Source organism: Cucumis melo, chromosome 6 (genome assembly GCF_025177605.1).
Source record: "Cucumis melo cultivar AY chromosome 6, USDA_Cmelo_AY_1.0, whole genome shotgun sequence".
Classification (NCBI taxonomy): domain Eukaryota; kingdom Viridiplantae; phylum Streptophyta; class Magnoliopsida; order Cucurbitales; family Cucurbitaceae; genus Cucumis; species Cucumis melo.
The window spans coordinates 36,500,579-36,523,611 of record NC_066862.1 but is presented as its reverse complement, the minus strand read 5'-3'; the positions used below and the strand labels follow the sequence as shown (position 1 = coordinate 36,523,611).

The following is a 23,033-nucleotide window of genomic DNA, read 5'->3' as shown; positions in this document are numbered from 1 at the left end:
AGAATTTGAATGAATTTAAATCGAGTTCAATTCCGATAGCAAAAAATAAAAATTAAATAATAAAAATTAAAAAAATATATATTATAAAAAGGTTTTCCTATGCACTAAATGAGTCCAAAATGGATGCCTCTGCCGATGCAGCATCGGCATAAGGTATGCCAACACCACACCAGTGGTTCATTTAAGCCAGAGTACACGACGACGTCGACAATATCATATTGTTGACACGTTAACCAAAATTCAGTAGTACCATATTTGCGACGCACTGACAGACGTCTACATTACCCCATTGTCATTTGTGACATGTTGGCCATGTCGGTGAATTATGCGTCGGCTTTACCCCTTAACCAATGTCGTCTAATTTGTACGTCAACATTTCCTATCTTAATGTCGTACTCAGGTCATACATCCTGACACTCGTTTCTGCTTCGACGTAGTCTTTCTCGATGCACTTTTAGATTTCTGACGATGCATGTATGCGTCGGTAGAACCCCTACTTCTTGTAGTGAGGTGAGAGCTTAGAACAAGAGAGAGAGAAAGTCATCCCCTTTATCTTCCCCCTCATCAATAACAAAAAATCAGAGCCAAAGAGCATAAGAAATCAGACTTTACGACATAACACCTTTTTTTGTATTCTAGTCTATTTTTTATTGTATTGTTTTGTAATGTGTATTTTTATTAAAGCAATGCATTTCTTCTTTCATTCTCTCATAGTTCTTATTCTTTCCATGTTCAATCTGTTTGATTAGCTAGCTAGCAATGGAATGTGTTTTTCATAATTAGAGAATCATAATGTATCTACTACGAGTTTTGCTAAGTTAAACGCGAACATCTAAGCATTGTACATTCAAGAGAAGAACAATGATATAGATTGTAATCGTCTGACAAGTGAAAACCAACATTTAGCTAAGTGAGTGGCGAGAAGATTGTAACAATGTCTATAATGAGTTCATAATCCATTTTTCCATCTCGCCATTTCCACCTTGCACCTTTAAGCACAGTAGTGTAAATAGTTAGGATAATTAGTATACAATTCATAATTTTACTATGTAGTTATACCGCATGATTTAGCTGTGGAATAAGATAACTTAGTTAGAGCTTAAATTCCCTGTGTTTGACCCTGGACTTACCAGAAAACCTCTTTTCGCTTACACTTGAACAATAGAGAGGAAAACTTGCACGATAATGTATATCTTTAACGATTTAGCAACGAATGAATAGGAGTACACCTTTTAACGCGTAACCCATTTAGTCGCTAACAGTTGCTCAATTAGAGCCAGTCATGATAAATCTACAAGCATAATACTTGTAAAAATATAACACACACATAAACAAGCATTATGTCTGTAAAGCAAGCTCTCACGGAAGCCCTCATGAAATACCAACAAATTGTTGGTAAAGCAAGTGTGTCCAATCCAAGGGCTGAGAAAACTCCATCTGGCAGTCCTATGTTGGAGAAAAGAACAGAAAAATGCCTATTCAAGAAGGTGGTCATCAATGAAGTAGAAATTCAACTCTCTGAGGATAAGTTGAGTGACCTTCTCATAATAGTCTCTGGAGAGACTTCAAAGAGAGAAGAAGAATCAAAAGAATAAGAAGAGCGAGAAAGATTAGAGAAAGAAAAAGTAGAAAAAGAAAGGTTTGAGAAAGAGCAAAAAGAAAGAGAAGAAAGAAAGAGAGAAGAGGACAGAAAGGGAGAGATTAGAACAAGAGAAGGAGAGAGACGAAAAGAAGAAAGAACAGGAGGAAACAGAGAAAAGGGAAAGAATGGAAAAGGAAATGGAAGAAAAGAAGGAAGAGAAAGAAAAGAAGAAGAGAAAAGATGAGAAGAATAAGAAAGAAAAGGATGAGGCTAGAAGGAAGGAAAAGAAAGTACCCGAGGAGGCACAAAAAGAAACTATGCAAAAAGAAGGCACCTCCTCGGCTATCGTTGAAACGAAATTTGAGAGGTTGATAAAAAAGACCCAACAGAAAACTGAAAAAGTGAAGTCTGGGTTGTTGAAAATTAAAGTGAAGGCACATGGTGTTAAGGCTTTGGTGCAAGAGAAGAAGGAAACAAAGCTAAGGAAACGGGAAGAGCTCCTTAGCAAGGTTGAGAAGGTAACCCTCTCTACGAATAAGGGCAAAGGCAAAGAGAAAACTTTTGACGAACACTGTAACGAGTTTGAGAAATAAATATAGGAATTAAGTCCTTCGGAGGTGAGGCGCCAAGACCAAAGAAAATGAGGAAAGTCACAATGAAAGAAAAAAAGGTCTTGAGAGTGCAATTTGAGAAGAGGCGAGCTGAAAAGGCAAAAAGAAAGCCTCAATAAGATGAAGAGGAAGCGGATGAGGAAAGTGAATTAGAAGGACGAATCTCCATTTCCCAAGTTAGCAAACAGTTTATGATAGAGAAAAGGTTCCATCCATACCAAGGAACCATGCCATAGGTCCACGTGGCACCCATCAGAATGTTCAAATGAAAAGATTTTTCCAACCGGTGACCGCAATAAGACAAGATGTGGTGAAGATGTTTTTCAAAGGATACATCAACGAAGAAGAGCACTACGCCATGGTGAAAAGGAAAAACATAGACATTGGGCCAAAGGCAATCAATGAGCTCTTTGGGTTAGAGGCTAATGAAATAAGGCTTGCAATTTTTAAAAGCCAATAAGAGCAAGCTTTCGAAGACGCGTTAAAAGGAGTTGCCTGGCTTGGGACAAAATGGGACATAATGCCAATAGTGAAATACTAGCTCTTCTGGCACAACCTAATCACAGAAGTCAGCATCTGGTTGGTATTTATGAAAAAGAAGATCATGTCTACTCGTCATGATAGCACCATCTCCATAGAACGAATAATGTTAGTCTACAGCATAATGAAGGAGATACCGATGAACATAGGTGAGATAATAAACGAGCACATCATAGCATGAGTCAAGCATCCTCGCGAAGCAAGACCTTCCTCGCACCTTATTAAGAAATTGTGTTTTAAGGCACGTTCGACGTTAGACAAGCTTCCTTAGGTAGAGGTGAAGGTAGGGATTTGGTCCTCCTCAATCGTTCACCGCATAATTTCCATCTACAAGAACAAGGCTAAACTAAAACGCCTCAAAACCAAACCAAACGGCAAATTAGAGGTTAAAGAAGTGGATGGTGAAGATAAAGAAGAGAAAAAGGAAAATGATATCCCATTAAAACGCAAACGGCAAGGTGAGGAGGAGGCCTCAAGATCAAAGAAACTAAAAACCTCTACGGCCAGGGACTCTAAGGAAACCTTGTCACCTGCGTCTACAAAGAGTCCCAAGAATAAGAAGAAGTCCACTGATCTCCTCTCACCCAATAAATCTAAATCCTCCAAAGCCACCGGCTCTCAAACTCCCATTAAATTTAAAACACCTCCACCACCTCTCAAAAAATTCAAATCACCAACCCTATCCGAAAAAATCCAAAATACCTCTTTCTCGTCCAAGCAAGAAACTAATAAAAATCTTACCATTGTTACACGTACTAAGGAAGAAACCTCCACCCCGCAACAAAAAGAAACTCCTCTATCCCTTGTCGTTGAGCCAACCAGCAAAAATAAACCCTTAAGTCCTGAGAAATCCAATTAGAACATTTTCCAAGTTTTCTTCTTGGACCCTACCGCGTTTATTGATAACGCATTTAAAGAGCAAGATGAGGTAAAAAGCCTAGTACTATCCCCAAAATGAAAAGAAGTCCAGGAGGAGGTTATTAGTGGCCCACTCCAAGGAAAAAAAAGAAATGCTCATTGAGGAAGTTGGCGAGAAAAGTCTCCCATCACCACCTAAATCAACTTCAAAAGCCTCAATACGAAAAGATAAGTTGAAAAAGTCAGTGAGAGAAGAAGAAGATGAAGAAGTTGATGAGGATTATATCTTTATGTTTATGGATCACTACATCTGTAAACCAATGGAGAAAGGAATTGAAGATATAATCAAGTGTCAGAGCAACTTGGAAAAAATCCATTATTGATCTTTGGGAAGACATTTGCACACTCACGAGTCTCTAAACTAGCAAATCCATTCTCTTTGCCAACTATAGTGCTAGCACCATTGCTTTAAATCTAAATGCTTTTGTATAACTTTTCTTTTTGTGGCTTATCTCTAGCTCCTTTTGTTCTTCTCCCTTGCTTCAATGTACTTATTTTCATATTACTGAAGAAGTGGGGTTACGAGGGATCTAAGGGGGTGTCCATCTATTGGAGATGTCCGAATGCACCGACCCTGTGTATTTCTTAAAAAAAAAACTATTTGGATCATCTTTTCTTCTTTTTTTTTTCAATAAAATTTATGTTGTATATATCGATGTAATTATTATTCTATAAAATTTCAATAATAATTTATAATATAATATAAATAAAAAAAGCCCACCAATCAAAGGAAAAAATAATCAAATTAAATAGAAGACAAATATCTATCTGAATCGAAAAAAAAAATATTGAGAATAAAAAATCGAATAAAAACTATATACAAAACATAATATAGAAAAGTAAACCTAAAGTTAGGTATATAGAGAAGAAAGACGCTGAAAAAGGAAAATAGTTGAATTTGTGAAATGAAATGCGGGAAAAAAAATAGGAAAGAAAATTGGTTGAGTAAGATTTATTTTTTATTTTTGGATTAAATGGGAAATTGGTTGTGTAGAAAGAAAAAAGAATTAAAAATAATTTTTTATCTCTAAATTATTTTTAACCTCTCAACTTTAATAAGTAACATTTTAGTCTATTATCTTTGATCTGTGGACAAGTCTAGATATTTTTAATTTTTAACAATTTTATCTCAAAACATTACATAATTTAACAATTTAGTCCTATGATTTAGTTCCTATTGTCACAATGAGATTTCATATGTAAAAAAATAAAAAACTTAACAATATTAATGTTAAGATTTAATGAGATTTGTTAGATAAAAAATTAAAATATTTAATAATATTTATGTTAAAGATTTAATTAGATTATTTTTAGAGAATAAAAATTGGGGTTTGATTTAACAATATCAATCTCACCTATTTGCAAAAAAAGGTGAGCGTTATAAATACTTGAGTCTTTAGAGGCACACATCAAAATTGTACGTAATCTATCATAGCTGTCCATTTGTTCAGTAGAAGCACACATCAATCACAATTGTGAAACCGTTGACAGATGTACGGTCAAGATTCCAAAGTACATCCTTAAGTTTCTTGGAAATTTTGAAATTTAACTAATACTGAAAATTTCTTAAAGACTTGGGAGTCGAGGTTTACATGTTATCTCTGATAGATGTCATCAGTAATCGCTAATAAATGCTATTAGTGATGGTTTTTAATTTGAAAAATTCAACAAGAAACGTTTAACATAATGGTTGGATGGGGATATTTCAAGTTTTTACTATTTTGTGTTAAATATGCTATTAATTCATGTAAGACCCTTTTACGTTTTTTCATTTACCAAAACAAAACTCGAAGGCTTGCTATGTTGGATTGCGTGTGAGACTCCTCCCAAAACCACGTTTTTTATTATATTTTTCAACTTCCATAATCTTTTTCTATTATTATTTTTCATTATTACTATTCATTTTATCTTTCAATTTACAAAAAAAAACATTTAAAAAATATCAACCTAATATATGTCTGTGGTTATGAACCAAAAATTAGATGACGTAGAATTGGGTCTTACAAATCTTATATAGAACAGTAATAGGTCGAAATCATAAGACACAATTATGAGAGATTCTTAATCTTTTGAAATAAATATATAAAGATGACTTTAAAATGAGACTTGTATTATTATTAATGTAAATTTTCGAATGATCAAATATACTTGTAAGATTTTCTTTTAAATATTGTTTTCATCTTCTACAACTAGAATTTTAAAAATAACAAAGTTTTCGTCCACAAATTTCATACCCATCTTCTTGAAACTCCATTTTTCTCTAATTCTATTTCCTCCTACTTTCTTATTTTTAAAGTAAATACTAATTTTAATTTGAAATGCAAGTCAAGATGTAATGTGACATGTTTAAGGAGTATGAAAAGTGTGTTGAATTGATTGCATCCGTTGAATCATAAATTTGATATGATTAGAGTGTTTCACTTCTATATAGAATTTGAAATAGTTGGTGTTTATTTTTCAAATAGTAGTTGAGGCATGAGTAAACAAATTTTAAGAAAGCTACGATTAGGCACGTTTTGGTTTAGAACTAATTTATTTATGAGAAATTGTAGTGAGTAAAAATTTGAACTTAGAGATTTGCAAGCTTGTCACACACTTTTCTCATTTATAAACATGGAAGAAAAAAAGAACAAGTTCAACGTAGGTGATACACTCGATGTACACTTGATGTACTTGGTGTACCTGGTAGACATACTTGCTACACCTAATACATCTTTTATACACTTAACTACATCTAACTACATATATATATAAAAGTTGAAAATGACAAAATATTAAACGATTTTAATCTAATGGCAATTAAGTAAAATCTAACTAATGATATTTAAGTGAACATGTCTAATGACATTTGAGTAAATAAAGAAACATGAAATTTTTGTAAATAAGTTGATCTTTATCAACTTTAGAATAAAAAAAAAACGTGAAACACTTTTTAGAGGGTGTTTGGACATGAAGTGAGTCACCGTAGTCCTAGGTCGTTATTGTAGTTGAGTTATAGTAGTTTGTGTTTAGAGTGTATATTATTTTCACTTTAGTAATAGTATATGTTTGTGGTTTATGTTTTTACAATAAAAATATATATTTCTTTTTTCAATGCTTTAACAAAAATTCAAAATCTTTTATCATAAATCAAAATATTTGGTATTTCAAGTGTGTATCAAATGTGTACCATGTGTATATCAAGTATATATCATATGTATTAAGTGAGTATCGAGTGTATGTCAAATGTGTACCAAGTGAATTATCAAGTATATATCACATGTATCGTGTGTATGTATCGAGTGTGTATCAAAGTTTTCAAATGCCTATAGGAGAAGGGTATCAAGTATATATCACATGTATATCAAGTGTACGTATCAAAATGAATATCAGTAGTGTATCTAGGTGTATATTAGTATTGTATCAAGTGTCTCAAGAAGTATCAGGTATAGTAGATGTATCAGGTGTATATAATGTATCATGTCTGTTGGATTGTTTTTACCATTATTTGCAAAAGTAAATAAATTTATGCTACTCACGTAACTTTTTAAACTTATTTTTTCATAGACATGCAAAAAGTGCAACGCCCCAAATTAAGGTAATTTATTCCTAATTATCTTAAGTTTAATTTTGATGATTGTTGGAATTATTTTGGGTGTTATTTGATTTAATTGTTGAAAATCTTTGATTTGTAGAAGTTAGAATTAACTAGATACTTTTGGAAAAATATCAAATTAATTAAATTTTGGAATTTTTGATTGAATTTGTTTGTTTTAAGTGATTTTGTGTTGGAAGATTTGTATTTGAAAGAATTTTGAAAAATTATATATAGAAGTATATAATTAATTGAATAAAGTTAAAATAATTATATTAGGAAAATAATGTACTTATTTAAGGTTATATATTATTTTTGAAAAAATAAAGGTGATGTGATTAGAGAGAGAAGAAGATTTGAGTTTAAAAAAGAAGATTTGATGGATTTGAAATGAAGAGAGAGGATATAAAATTTAATACATATTTAAATTTAATAGATTTATTACTCGAGACCCTTTTAAGCCTCTTATATAGAAAGCTAAGGACTAAAATCACTCATTTAGAACTTGAGTACCAAATACACCAAACTGAAAACTGAAAGGTACTTTTTCATTATTTACTTTTTTTTTTAAGAATGTCACATGGTTATGAAATTATATATTTTAAGATTTTTAAATTATTATTTTAGTTATATTATCTCTAAAACTTAATTAATCGCTAAAAACAAAAACATATATAATTTAATTGATTGTCGAAGTCAGATGTTCAATTCCTCACCCGACAAATATTAAAAAGAAACATAACTAAATAATTGTTAGAAATTTCTCCAAACTCTGATACCTACTTGTTAGAAATTTATGCACTAAATCAAAGAATATAATGTCAAACCACATAATGGAATAGGCAAACCACAATGCAAAAAACAATAAATGACACATATATAGTGGTTTGACCAATTTGGTCTATATCCACTTTCAGAACCAGCGTGGAGGGATTTTATTAAGAGCAATCAAGTTGCAATTACAGATATCAACAAGATAACAACAATCTATAATTAATCATGTAAAACCCAATTATATCATCGTCCAAAATACCAAGAAACTGAGAGACCCACGTATCAGCTGATGCCTCTGAAATTGAGACCTAAAACCCACCAAAAACCACCTCCTTTGACTGGAGATCAACATGTTGAGCAACCACTGCACACCCAAGACCCACAGCCAGAAGTCTCAAAAACCACTGCTCATGAATTGCAGGAAGCTGCTGTCAAACCACCATAGAAAACGTCAAAAGAACACGTCTAACAAACCTAGTTAGACGCCATCGCCGCTCCAGAAAAATGCAGAACAGTGAAATCCACATCCAAACCCGTCATAAAGCTGCTCAAAATAACATCGAACGTCTTTTGTTCGTTGGTTACCTTTCTCTTCTTCTTTTTTGAGTTTTTACACAACTGCAGGTCTATCTCACCCTCTCTTTTCTTGTACTTTCGGCTGCCCCTCACGTCACTCTCTTCTCTTATCCTAATTATTAAAAGACCAAAGGGGTTGTTTGGTACGTAGGTTCATAATCAAATGCCTGGGAATTAAATGACTTTGAGCTTATCAAATGGGGTTTTGATGCCTGGAAATTAGAAATGCCTGTGTTTGGAGTGAAGGATTTGGAAATTTGGGTTTATGTAGGATTTGGAAATCTAGGTTTTGGATGCCTATGTTTGGATGTTGGTTTTACATTCTTAGGTTTTACTTGCTTAGTTTTTTTTTTTTTTTTTTTTTTTTGCTAATTGTACATCCTAAATTTTATCGTATATCAATTTTAAATTGAAATGTTCTTTTTTTTTCAAATTTTATACTTCTAATTCAATTTCTTTACTCTACTGCTTTTTCATGACAATAATATAAAAACGAAAAATTTTAACATTCAATAACAATAATTTTGATCTAAGTTGCATTAACATGGTTGCTCTAATTAGGAATATTACAATCCATCCACAAAATATTACAAGTCATTTAATTTGATGGGTTTACAAAAGTTATAGTTAAGCAAGGGGTCTAATTTGTTTCAAAAGTAAGCATAACCAAAGGGTCAAACAATAGTGAAAGTCAAGTAAAGTTACATTTAGCTATGGTTATGGTTCCCTTCCTAAGATACACATGCATTTTCTATACTTCCATTCTACTGGGTAGTTAAGGAAAGCGTGCAACATCGTGGGATCAGGTAATAGAGACTCCGCTACAATTAAACAATCGTCCACGTCCATTCCAAGAATAATCTATAATTCAGCATATAATCGTTTGTGCAGGAATGATTATATTTCCATTTTTTCTCTCTGCCATGCAGCAATCTTTCCAATTTTCTTGGAAGTTTCTCGTATACTTATACGAAATGTGTCCATGAGGTCCCCTGAGTATGATCATCTTTTCTTACTTGGCCTAGATGATCTCATATCATATGCCATACTTGTTGGAGTGGATGGCATGTCCTCCCCCGAAGGTGGCTCGAGTCCATGTGGATTTAGAATATCAAAGTCTTCAAGATTAATGTCCATGTCATCTTTATCAGTATCTCTTGCAATCTATGAGCCCATTTCAACGGGTGTCCTACATCTATCACCAGCAGTTCTATCTTTACCAAACACCATTGTCAAGTCATAGAAGTAAGAAAAAGGTTTGTTTAGTAGGCCTCGAGCATTGGGGTGTCCTTTCATGGAGTTAACATATGTAAGTATATTATTAGATTCATAAGCAAAAATCAAGTGAAAAGGGTTACTGAGCATTGTTTTGTGCCTTAACTAAAAACTGTAATGTAATTTCAAAGGGTGGACACAAAAAGAAACATCACAAAATTAAGCTATTAGTCATGAAAAAAAAAAACAATTCCAAAAGAGAACAAACTCTTGAAACTAAGTGTAGATATAACCTACAATTGTATTTTATGGTTCTCTTCTCGCTGACATTGATACCATCAAGAAACTTCCGTATATCCTTGTTCGCGACATGACATTTCTGCCAAATAAGACAAAGAAGAATAAGCCACTGAATAATTTGAGCGTGCAATGAACTTTGTATATGAGTGTGAAGAAGACAAACCCGGTTAATAAGGACACAAGACCGCAACACAAGTTCAATATCATTTCAATCCAAAACTAACTCATCCTTCAGTTTTTCAGATCGGGTAATGGAAACTCCATCAAGCATATCCACCTTTCTCACCTGATGCAACAACTATGAGCACGGTTCATAACAAATTTACAACGCACGGGTAATATCCTATCTAGTGCAAACTACTCAATGAAATTTGAGCCAAGAACAACATCTAGGCATGCCGCGCTAAAAAAATGAATTAAAAAAAATAGTAGCTCCAATTCCCTATAACAAATAAGCTTTTTAATAATATTAATAAAGTAAACAAGAATAGAATTGAAGCAAATGTCCAAATTATCTGACATATACAAAACACTGCCATAAAGAGTTATAGTAAGAACAATATATCACTTTCTTTTTATTAATATATTCATGAGCATCCGAGTTAACTCGTCACCTTTGAAAGATGGTCTCATTAATCAATGCCAATGCCAAGGATTCTTTTAATATGATAGTTTTAGTATTAAACCGAAATTTGAATTTCTAACAGAACTGGTAATGAGATTCGAATGGGTGTTGCCCAGAATAAACCTCAACTTCTATGACCTACACAAACAAAGAACTGAATAAATCATTTATAAACTTTAATTTAGAAAAGTAATAAAAAATTAAAAAAAAAAACAAAAAGTGTTCCTTGCAATACAGAACCAAAAAAACACACAGAAAAGTACCTTACAACAAAAAAAAATGCATGTATTGCAGGAAAAAAAACACACACACACAAATAGAACCTTACAACGAAGAAATGCATGCAAAACAGGTAAAAACACAGGAAAAAAAAAAGAATCTTACAACAAAAAAATGGATGCAGAACAGATAAGATAAAACAAAAAAATGGAACAAGACAATACGGAACAAAAAAAATTAGAACAAAGAAAGCATTAAAAAATTACAAAAAAAAAAAAAAAAAAAGCATTACGAAGGTTAGCACAGACCTGCAAATAAATCTATCTTTTCTGCACCGGGATCTGATTTTCCTCTGTCGAAATTTGATTTTAGTATCTCTTATCATTGTTTCTTTGTATGAGAAAAAGAAAAAGAGACCTCTACTGAAAGATTCTTGACGAAACAAGAGAAAAATGAGGAGATGAAGAGACGTAGAGGAGATAAAGAGGCTAGGGTTTAATTAAGAATATGAAGAAGAGATGGAGAGAGACAATCACTACAAGAGACGTGGGTACTCCCGACGCACAAATACGTCGGCGAAAATGCAAAGCACGTCGGGAAAGGATATCCCGACGTACAAAACGACGTCGGGAAGAACGTCGGGGGAAATGCGTCGCGAGAGGCTTTCCCGACGCCGATTTGGTACGGCGTCGGGAAAACCTTATTCCCGACGCCGTCTATGCCGACGCATCTCACGGCGTCGGGAAAGCCTATTTTCCGACGTTTTTTTCCCGACGTAATGAACGTCGGGAAATATTTTTTATATATTTTTTTAAATATTTTATTTTTACTTTTTTCCTTATAATATTTTGCTCAAACATTCACAATGATGTTCGGATTGCTCAAAAAAATTTGGCGACGTTTTGGATTAAATTAATAAATATACAAACACAAATTAAAAAATAGAATTAAAATTAATAATACGAATAAGTTGACTACAAGAAAATATAGTTCTCAATATACAAAAAACATAAACATAAGACCTAATCTCCCAACGAGGTGCGTATGCACGTCATTCTACACCTTCGGTCCTAAAAATGGTATAAAAATAACTAAGTTTAATACATAATCATATATTGCAAAAACTTAAGAATAATAGAGACATATACGACGTACCGCAGGGCAAGGGATCATGTGGTGGTCCCTGTTGTGCACGAGTTAGGTCTTCAATCATCTTTTTCATAGCTTCCACTTGTGAAGCTAATGCTTGGTGATTTCTATCTTGTACTTCAATCCGTTCCAAAGCTTCATGAAGTTTAGCTTGTAATTCAATCTCTTTTTGTGTGGACTGCGAACAAGATGTCGACGAACTGCTTGCACTTGCCGTTCTGTGGGCCTTCGGCTTGGGTCCCCAACCAAGGCCTTTTGAGTAGCCTGGTCGTCTACCCAACACCTGATCGCATATCTCATCCTCAGAGAGTGGCTGACTACCCTCTGGGGTAGGCTGGGATTGGAGTTCCAGCATTTGATTCTGCAACAAATTTAAAAATTATGTTAGGTAACGCGCAAAAATATATAATAAAAGTGGATAATTAATAAGGGTATAACTTACATGCGCATCCTCGACGGCCTGCGACACGAATGTCCCAGCTCGAACGTGTGTTTTCCGGAACAATTCCACACGATCGACCGGCTGCCCTCTTCTTTCAGCGAGCTCATACTGTCGTTGTAGAAACGACTTGGACCCGCTACTATGATTGTAAGGCTGCTTCTGTCTAGCAGCCTTGTTTGTCCGTGATTGCTCCTGCATTAAAACAATTATATTGTTTATTTCTTATACATATAAAAACTTGTTATCATAATTAATCATGACAAATACCTGGAATGCACGACTGATATAATGGTCGCAGAGGAAGTGCCAATCCTCATCACGTCCAACCAATGCGTTTGGTGGGTTGGCACGAGCCTCCTCCGGGTCGCTGTACTTTTTGAAATGTTTATGACAGTCGGCCCGGAACTCTTTAAAGGTCGTGAGCATCTGATGCTCAACAAACCTGTTCATTGCTTGATCATTGAAATCAAGCACAAAGAATCGCTGCACATTACAAACATAACACATTAGATTGGTTAAAGTTAGATATGTTTCAAATGAAATCATATATAAATGTGTAGTGCATTTAATTACCTGGAGTCGGAGTCATCGGAATGCGCCCATTTATTGCAACGTGGCGCTCTAACTCCAAGAGTCGAGACTGCGCACGTCTCCTAGGAGTCGGAGTCGTTTGTTGAGAAGAAGACCCTGCTCAATAAATAGACAATAAGATATAAAGTTAGGAACCCCTACATGAAATATTTGTAAGTTAAAAATGAATAAAATTCTTAGACTCACCCGTATTGTCGCCCACAGATGACGACCCTCCCGCAATGTTATCTAAATCCTCCTCAAACTGGAGGAACATATCGTCCGTCTCCATAAAATTTGATCGTCGATATGACATAATGACTATGGACATATAAAAAACAAACATTCAATAACCAAATACAAACACATAGCTAGAATCAAAATATATAAACTAGATATAAATATGTGCATACGTGGTTTAATTTGTCACTATAATTCCTCATCGCTTGCATGTGACAAGTGTTCATCCACATCGTCGATGAAGTCGTCAGTGACATGACGCACAACCGGTCTTTCAACGATTGTGGGATCAACGTCATTTCTGCATAGAGTGTCATCCTCGATGTGGTCATCCACTTGGTGGCTTACAACAACTTCTACTATATTAATATGGTCATTTTGAACATCCTCCACTTCTGGCACGTCCCAAATACGCTTATTTTGGATGACTTGCACAACTTTCCAATTGATACCATTTTTTGGATCATCTACATAAAAAACTTGATGTGCTTGAGTTGCAAGAATTACAGGTTCCTCCGCGTACCAAAATCGGGATGTGTTGAGAGATTTGTACCCTACTTCAATGTGTGTCGTTCTTTGACTTTTGTTTACGTCCGTGTCATACCACCGACACTTAAATAGCCATACATTTCTTCCCAACGGATATTGTACGTGCAACACTTCGTCCAGAACACCGTAGAAATTATTGTCTCCAGTTCCATTTGCATCGCTTTCACCAATGACCATTATTCCACTATTTTGAGTAGTACGTCGAGAATCAAGTTCAATAGTGTGAAATCTTACACCACCAACGATGCATCCATTGCGTACAAAGTATGATTCCAACTTACAAAGTATGATTATGATATCTGCTTGCAATCTGTCTAGATCACTTACTCTTATCGTTCGGGCGCACAAGTCACGGAAAAAATTACATAATTCGGTTATAGCAGTGTATACGTTCTTCGGTAAGAATGCTCGAATACCAATTGGTAGCAGTCGATGTAATAAAACATAACAATCATGCGTTTTTAGTCCTGATATTTTCCCCTCTCTTTCATGCACACATCTCAATATATTGGAAACAAATCCATCGGGAAACTTAACTGATTTCAGAAACTTACAAAACTCTACTCGTTCACTGGTAGTCAACGTGTAGCTCGCATGTGGCTTCACCAATCGGTTACCCACTTCTACAAGATGTAAATCCTTTCTTATCTTCAGATCTTGTAAGTCCAACCTAGCATTCGTGGTATCCTTCGTTTTCCCTTCGATGTTCAATAACGTACCAATCAAATTGTCACAAACATTCTTCTCAATGTGCATTACATCAAGTTTGTGACGTAACAAAAGTCTCGACCAATAAGGAAGATTGAAAAAAATACTTTTCTTCGTCCAATTAAGAGCTCTCTTTCTTTTCTTATCCTGTATTGAAGGATGTTTACTCATAATTGGAAATTCCAACTGATCTAGTTGTTCTAATATTTCACGCCCATTCATCACCACAGGAGGAGCCTTACGCTCTACCTTTCCATCGTGTAGCCTACTTCTACGCCACACGTGATTCTGTGGAAGATAGCGTCTATGTCCCATGAAAGATATTCTACCTCGTATCCCGAAGGACGATCTATCACTCATGCATATAGGACATGCCTGATACCCCTTCGTACTCCACCCTGATAGGTCACCATACGCCGGGAAGTCATTAATCGTCCACAACAAGGCTGCGTATAGCTGAAAGAACTGACCTGTAAGAGAGTCATACGTACGCACCCCAAAAGTCCATAAGTCTTTCAATTCCTCAATCAATGGTTGGAGATACACATCAATTTCCCTACTAGGAGATTTAGGACCGGGTATGAGCAATGACATAAAGAAATTTGTCTCTTTCATGCATTTCCATGGTGGCAAATTGTAAGGAAGTAACACAACAGGCCACATACTGTACGAGGTACTCATTTGACCAAATGGGTTTTATTCAATGGTGGCACATGTAGGACAATGTTGCAAATCAGCAAACTCTTTCCAATACAATACACAATCATACTTGCACGCGTGAATAGTCTCGTATCCCAAGCCCAAGTCACGAAGTTTTCGTTTTGCTTCATAAAATGAACTAGGAATAGTACTATTACACATTGGAAACGCTGCTCTTAAAAGTTCTAACAACATGTCGAACGACTTGTTACTCCAACCATTTATAACTTTCACATGCATCAACTTAACCAAAAAATTCAACGACGAAAATTCAGAACAACCGGGGTACAACTCATTACGTGCTTGATTCAATAAGTCCTGAAATATATTATTTGTTGTATCTTCATCTATATTTACCCCAACATTCATCGCCATTTCATCTTCCAAACGAAATTCCTCTATTTCCTCTTCATGTTCAATAGGGGCTTGTAAATCATTTAGCATACCAAAGATATCACCTTCTTCATTAAATTGTGTACTACTAGTTCCTTCATTAAAAGGATTACTACTAGTTCCTTCCTCAAAGTTTTCTGTACCTCTATAGCTTAATGACTCTCCATGATACACCCATTCTGTGTAGTAGGGGGATATTCCTATAGTCAGCAGATGTCTTTTCACACCCTCTAATGAGCTCCAATTTAAATTCAAACATCTCTTGCATGGACACCTCAATCGTCCGTAAGCATCAACGTGAAATTTGGCAAATTCAAAAAATTGGGTCACTCCATGTCTATACTCAAGGGATAACTTATTTCTAAGTTTCATCCAACCCTTATCCATAACTGCAGGATAGCCAACACAACCTAATTATTAACAACAAAATACTTCAAAATATCTTCGCATCCTACAAACCCCTCCAAACTACAAAGGCTACCATAACTGCAGGATAGCCAACACAACTTAATTATTAACAACAAAATACTTCAAGCTATCCTAACTACCACCCCTTGATACCAGCAAATTCAAAACAAAAAAGGCTACCATAACTGCAGGATAGCCATCCCAAACATAAACAAATTCAAAACAAAAAAGGCTACCATAACTGCAGGATAGTCATCCCAAACATAAACAAATTCAAAACAAAAAAAGCTACCATAACTGCAGGATAGCCATCCCAAACATAAACAAATTCAAAACAAAAAAGGCTACCATAACTGCAGATAGCCATCCCAAACATAAACAAATTCAAAACAAAAAAAGGCTACCATAACTGCAGGATAGCCATCCCAAACATAAACAAATTCAGAACAAAAAAGCTACCATAACTGCAGGATAGCAAAAACAAATCTTAACACACATATTACATTCCCAATTCAATTTAACTATTAACTCCCCCCCCCCCTCCAATTTCAATTTTTCATTCAACTATAAATTCCCCTCCCCCCCCCCCCCCAATTTCAATTTTCAATTTAACTTAAACCCCCTCCCTCCAATTCAATTTTAAATTTAACTATTAACTCCACTCCCCCCCCCCCCTCCAATTTCAATTTTCCATTCAACTATAAATTCCCCCCCCCCCCCCCCAATTTCAATTTCCAATTTAACAATAAACCCCTCCCCCAATTCAACCCCCATTCAATTTTATTCAATTTTCTAAAACAAAAATCCCAAACCATTCAAATTTCAAATTTCAATTCAACTACAAATTACACACACTCTATACAAAAATACATTTAACAAACAAAAATCTATTCCAAAAGAAAATCCTAAACTAATTTTCATAAAAAATAACCCTAAACTAATTTTTATCAAAAAAAACCCTAAAACATAAACTTAAACTAAATAAATTTACATATTTCACTTACCTAAAGTGGCAGACGGCGACGAGGAACAACGGCGAGGGCGGTCGGCGACGGACGGCGGCGGAACAAAAGGAAAGCACGGCCGGCGGCGACTTCTTCTTCTTCTCCTTTCTTTTTCTCCTCTCCTCTCGGCTTCGGTTCTGTGAATACAGAACTGAAACGAATTTAAAGGGGATTTCCCGACGCCGCGTGACTGCGTCGGGAAAAGGGGAATTCCCGACGCTCATTAAACCCCTTTTCCCGACGTTTCACGCGGCGTCGGGAAAAACCCCTATTCCCGACGCCGCTCCCGACGCACTGTGCACGGCGTCGGGAAAAGCCCCTTTTCCCGACGTATTCTTGCCGACGCCTTCGTGGTGCGTCGGGAAAGATTGTTTTCCCCGACGCATCTCCCGACGCGTTGTTGAGGGCGTCGGGAAAGCCCTTATTTCCGACGTTCTTTATGCCGACGTGATTTTCGGCGTCGGGAATGCTCCATTTTCTTGTAGTGAATGAGAGATCGAAAAGAAAGAGGAGAGAGATTTGTTTTTCCTTTTTATTTTGTAAAAACATTGAAACTGCGTAATTTACCCTTGCTTTCAGACTGTAGGCCAAACAAATGCCAAGCCCACTTGGTTTCAAAATTAGAGGCCAAACAGACCCTAAAAGAAAGAAGATGTACCTAATTGAAAATTTCCATTGAGGTAAAATTACAAATACCCTCGATATAATAAACACCTTTTAAAAACCTCTTAAATATTTTTCATTTTCTACCGTATTAAATGTATTCAATTCAATTTAATATTAATTGAATAAAACCATATAACTAGAAATAATTATTTAAGTAGAATATTAAAAGAAAATTTTCATAAATATAACAAAACACCAAAATATTTATAGCGCCTGTAGCAAAATAAAAAAACTCATGAAATTGACCATTTTTTTAAAAATATTTCAGGTTTGTCTTTCCTTTCCATCAACTTTTCCTCTTCTTCTACAATTTTATTTTCTTTTCAAACTATTATTTGGTTAAGATTGTGTACAAAATATAAAAGTTCTATTTTTCTTCTATCTTTTTTTCAAATTGTTATTTGGTATTGGTACACGTTTAGATTTGATATTGGTACACGATCTTTTAGATTTGGCTATCCAATGTGTAGTCAAATCTAAACGATCGTGTACCAAGGAATAACCAAATCTAAATACAAAAAATAGCCAAATATAAACCTATCTTGTACCAAAAAATAGCCAAATTTAAATGATTACGTACGAAAGAATATTGAATAAAAAATTGTTTATATTTGACTTCCTAAATCTAAACGATCAAATCTTGAACCAAACAATAGCTAAATCAAAACGATCGTGTACAAAAAAATTTAAGAAAATCGTAGTGAATACATATCTAATAGATCGTGTAGCCAAATTTAAACGATCGTGGTTCAACATTGTGTAGCAATTATAATAGGCGAGGATCGTGTATCAAATATATTATGGGTGCGACAAGCCATGTTGACGTGACATTTTTTGTATTTTTCATTGTAGGTTTGTGGACTTTTTCCGTTTTCAAAATTGTTCTTTGTCATGAAAATATTTTGTCGTTATATTTTTTAAAAGACTCCACTATTAAAACCCTAGTTTATAAAACTATGCGACAAAGGTTTCAATTTTATGAAAATTATTTATAAAAATATAACATCAAAATGATGAAATTTTGAAATGAAAAATAATTAGAGACATCCATGGTAATATAACTCGGATTCACTCAAAATTCTTGAATATATAACATACTCTTTTTTAAAATAAATAAATAAATAATGATATATTGAATTTCAATATATAAAAATTGAAGCAAAAAGTCGATGAGCTTAATTTAAGGAAAGAAAGGCTGAAAGAGTCGTTAAGCTAAGTAAGAGAGATCCATAGAGTTAAAAGATTATCAAAGAAAATAATATCTTCGTCATTAATTAGAAAAAAAAAAAAAAAAAAACTCTTTTAACATCAAGAACTCTCGTTCAATATTCATTCAATCGAAAATTTGCTTAGTGCTTCCTTTCGCACTTGGCATTGTACCAAGAAAATTCCTCTCTTTATGCCCCCATATCCATCTTCTTTCAGCTCTCATATTATTGTACAAACCGCTATTAAGAAACAATATCAAAATGGGTGACATCGAATCTCAATCTTCCAACAACACACCCTTTTTAGGCAAAGCAAATCGCCCACTCACATTAATGGTAAGCATTATTAATTTGCTTTCATTATTATGTACGTGTTCGTGTTCGTGTTCATATAATTATTATATATAATGAAAATGGCAGTTTATGGACGTGTGTTACAAGATCAAACCCAAGAATTCAAAATCTCAAGAGATGAAAACCATTTTAAAAGGAATTAATGGAGTGGTTCGTCCTGGTGAGATGTTAGCTATGATGGGTCCATCAGGCTCCGGCAAGACCACTCTCTTGACGGCTCTGGGAGGTCGGTTAGGCGGCGGTCGACTAACTGGAACCATTTCCTACAACAAAAACCCTTTCTCCAATAAAATGAAAAGAAATATAGGGTTTGTTACACAAGATGATATTCTTCTTCCTCATTTGACTGTGGTGGAAACCCTAGTTTTCACTGCTCTTCTACGCCTGCCGAAGGAATTGACGACACAACAGAAAGTGGGTCAAGCCGAGGTGGTTATTTCGCAGCTCGGTTTAAGCAAGTGCAAGAATAGTGTGGTGGGGAATCAGATGGTTAGAGGGGTTTCTGGGGGAGAGAGAAAAAGGGTTAGTATTGCTCAAGAAATGCTTATAAACCCTAGTTTGTTGTTTCTTGATGAACCGACTTCGGGTCTTGACTCGACAACGGCTCAGAGGATTGTTTCGACTCTTTGGGAGGTTGCTAATAATGGTGGAAGGACTGTGGTGATGACTATTCATCAGCCTTCTAGTACACTTTTTTATATGTTTCATAAGATATTGTTGCTTTCTGAAGGTAACACTGTGTATTTTGGGAAGGGATCAGAAGCTATGGATTATTTCTCATCTCTTGGTTATTCTCCTTCTGTGCCTATGAACCCTTCTGATTTCTTGTTGGATCTTTCTAATGGTATGTCCTTTTTCTTAATCTTTTCTTTGATATAATAATAATTGCTCTTTTCAATATTTTGTCTATATATAATCTTTCGAAAGACAGTAACAAAGTTAAATTTTATTAAATATGTTGTTCATTAAAAAACTATATCAATGCTGGTATCAATATAGGACCATTATTTACATCATATTTAGAGTGATTTTGAAATTGCTAAAATCCATTTTTCTTCAAAATCAAAATCACTCTTCAACACACTGCCATGTAAGATCAATTTGACGTTGCTTAGGAGCAATGTTGAAAGTGACGAAAAGTGATTTTCTCCACTTTACAATTGTTTCAATAATGGTGGCACAAAATTACAACTGTGGTGTTGCATGAATTATTGTTTTGTAGGTTTGTCGATGAATGAGGCAGAAGAGGAGGCAGGCATGGTTAAGGAGAAACTTATTTCATGTTACAAGAACAATGCTATAGCTGAAAAGTTGCTGTTAGAATTACAAGAAAGTGATGAACATCATTTGGTTGAACATGGAGCAGAGGACAAGAGCTTTGGACGTTGGTCTGCAACTTGGTGCCAACAATTCAGTGTGCTTTTAAGAAGAGGAATTAAGGAAAGAAAACATGATTCTTTTTCTGCACTCAAGATTGGCCAAGTTTTAGCTGTTTCTCTCATATGTGGACTCTTATGGTGGCAATCTGATGATACACATTTACAAGATAAGGTTTCGATCTCTCGATCTCTCATGCTCTCTTTTCTCGCTTCTTAATTTATTCATTTTGTTTAAACTAAACGAATGTTTGGATTGACATTTTTGTAAAAGTACTATTTTTTTTTCACTTAAAAACACATTTTTAAACATTCAGAAAGTCAATTTTACATTATCAAAAATATGCTTGATAGGGTTTAAAGGACTTCTTAGCGCCAGTATTTGAGGCTAGAAATTACCATTTTCAAAAGACGTATAGGTGTTTCTTTAGAAATTCAGAACCAAAAGTTGTGTGTAAAACCATTTGTAGAGTATTATTTTTGCTTAATTACTGTATGCATGATCTATTATGTGTTAATAATCTTGTAGAGATATAAGCAAGACATCAATTATCTCAACACAAAAGGAAACTTCGGAGCCCAATTTTGGGATGAGAGAAGAATAATAAAATAGCAAGCTCACACACACACACAAAAAAAAAAAAAAAAAAAAAATCTAGAGAAGAGATAAAATTTGATTTTGTTCTGAGTCGTTTTCTAGCTCTCTTGTTGTGTAACTATCCTTTGATGGAAATGCACCTCCTGGAGATGGAGTATGGCATATGAAAGTGTTAAAAATGTTGTCTTGGTAGACCCGGCCTGATTCTACTTTCACTAGTATTTTGTTAAAAGAAAAGTTGGTCATTATTATTGAAAGGATTTAAATCTTTCTTTCTCATATAAAGAAAGAAGTAGAAGATGAATAAACTACTCAACATTATTATATAGTATAAAAATTGAAACTATAGTTTGCAAACACCAACAAAAGTAGAAATTTAGTTTTCCAGTATTAGACTAGTGCACCTTTACGTGGCCTCTCTTGGTATGTTTCTCACATATATACGTATCCGTCCTGTGAAACAAAACTAGTTAGGGTTAATAACCACAAAGTATTTTTTTTTGTAGATTGGACTATTCTACTTCTCCTCAAGCTTCTGGGGTTTCTTCCCTCTATTGCAAGCCATCAACACCTTCCCAAAAGAACGAATGATTCTTGAGAAAGAAAGATCCTCAGGAATGTACAGGCTCTCATCATACTTCATTTCAAGAACCACAACCGACCTCCCGATGGAGCTCATCCTTCCCACCGTCTTCATTGTCATAATCTACGCAATGGCAGGGTTGAAACGAACAGTGGCAAACTTCTTCGCCACTCTATTTTCTCTACTCTTAAGTGTTTTAGTTGCCCAAGGGTTTGGCCTGGCCATGGGAGCCCTAGTTTTGGACCAAACATCAGCCACAACATTTGCATCAGTCATAATGCTTTGTTTCTTACTAACATCAGGCTATTTTGTTCAACATGTGCCAAAGTTTATTGCTTGGACAAAGTACATTTCAATTGGTACTTACAGTTACAAGCTTTTGTTGATATCTCAATATAAAGGTAGTGATACTTATCCATGTCCAAGCAAGGATAATGGAGGAAGAGTATGTGAAGTTGGAGAGTTCCCTCCAATTAAAGAAGTAGGTCTTGATGGGAAACTCTTTGCCGTTTTGGCTATGGTTGCTATGCTTGTTGGATATCGTCTTATTGCTTACATTGCTTTGATGAGGATTGGTGTCACCAAGAGGAGTTAGGTTTTTTTTTTTTTTTTTTTTTATCATCATTTTAGTTTTCTTATAATCTTGAGATCGAGTGTTTTAAATTTAACTTTCTTCGGTTGAAGAGAGGGAAATAAGTTGAGAAAACTTTTGGTATTGATTGGGCTAGCTATTTAAGTTGTATATTAGAATAACTCATATTTCAAGGCTAGAGACTTTTCCTTTGTTTTTTTGTTCCTTTGGTTATGTATGTTTAATCAAAGTTTTTCTCTCTTTTACCATTTATGCAACCATATATTTGAAATTAGCTTTTAGAAGTTTTAAAAATATATAATTTTAAATGAAAAAAAAGTAATCTAAACATTTAGTGATGGATTGCAAGAGTACATATGGAGAATTTTTTTTGGCAAATTTATGCTTCCATTACAAAGACAAAATATTGTCTTAGGTTCGTTGTATTTCTGGTTCGGTTTTTTTTTTTATTATTATTATATTATCTACTTCTCAAAATTTCTAATCTTAATTTTGTATGTTAAACGGCTTTCAAGTGATGAGTAATTTAAAACAAGCCTTTAGGAGATTAAATTTGTGTA

At 34.6% G+C, this 23,033-nt stretch overlaps 2 protein-coding genes across 4 annotated transcripts; one reads left to right on the top strand and one right to left on the bottom strand.

Annotated features, from left to right (window-relative positions):
• Positions 1-11,876: 11,876 nt before the first annotated feature.
• On the bottom strand, positions 11,877-17,214 carry LOC127150048 (uncharacterized). Of its 3 annotated transcripts, none has more exons than XM_051086780.1 (6): positions 17,097-17,214; positions 13,303-13,416; positions 12,793-13,008; positions 12,526-12,717; positions 12,090-12,444; positions 11,877-12,004 (listed from the first exon to the last, which is right to left on the bottom strand). In XM_051086780.1, exons 3-6 carry the CDS (start codon positions 12,973-12,975, stop codon positions 11,991-11,993), a joined length of 744 nt encoding a protein of 247 aa, XP_050942737.1. In that variant the 5' UTR covers positions 12,976-13,008; positions 13,303-13,416; positions 17,097-17,214; the 3' UTR covers positions 11,877-11,990. The 3 variants fall into 3 exon arrangements, with proteins under 3 accessions (XP_050942737.1, XP_050942738.1, XP_050942736.1); XM_051086781.1 differs by lacking the exon at positions 17,097-17,214 and adding an exon at positions 13,509-13,658; XM_051086779.1 differs by lacking the exons at positions 13,303-13,416; positions 17,097-17,214 and having other exon boundaries at positions 12,793-13,087.
• Positions 17,215-19,396: 2,182 nt separating this feature from the next.
• On the top strand, positions 19,397-22,677 carry LOC103493419 (ABC transporter G family member 9). Its single transcript, XM_008454137.3, has 3 exons — positions 19,397-20,168; positions 20,547-20,875; positions 21,805-22,677. Exons 1-3 carry the CDS (start codon positions 19,442-19,444, stop codon positions 22,474-22,476), a joined length of 1,728 nt encoding a protein of 575 aa, XP_008452359.3. The 5' UTR covers positions 19,397-19,441; the 3' UTR covers positions 22,477-22,677.
• The last annotated feature ends 356 nt before the right edge of the window (positions 22,678-23,033 follow it).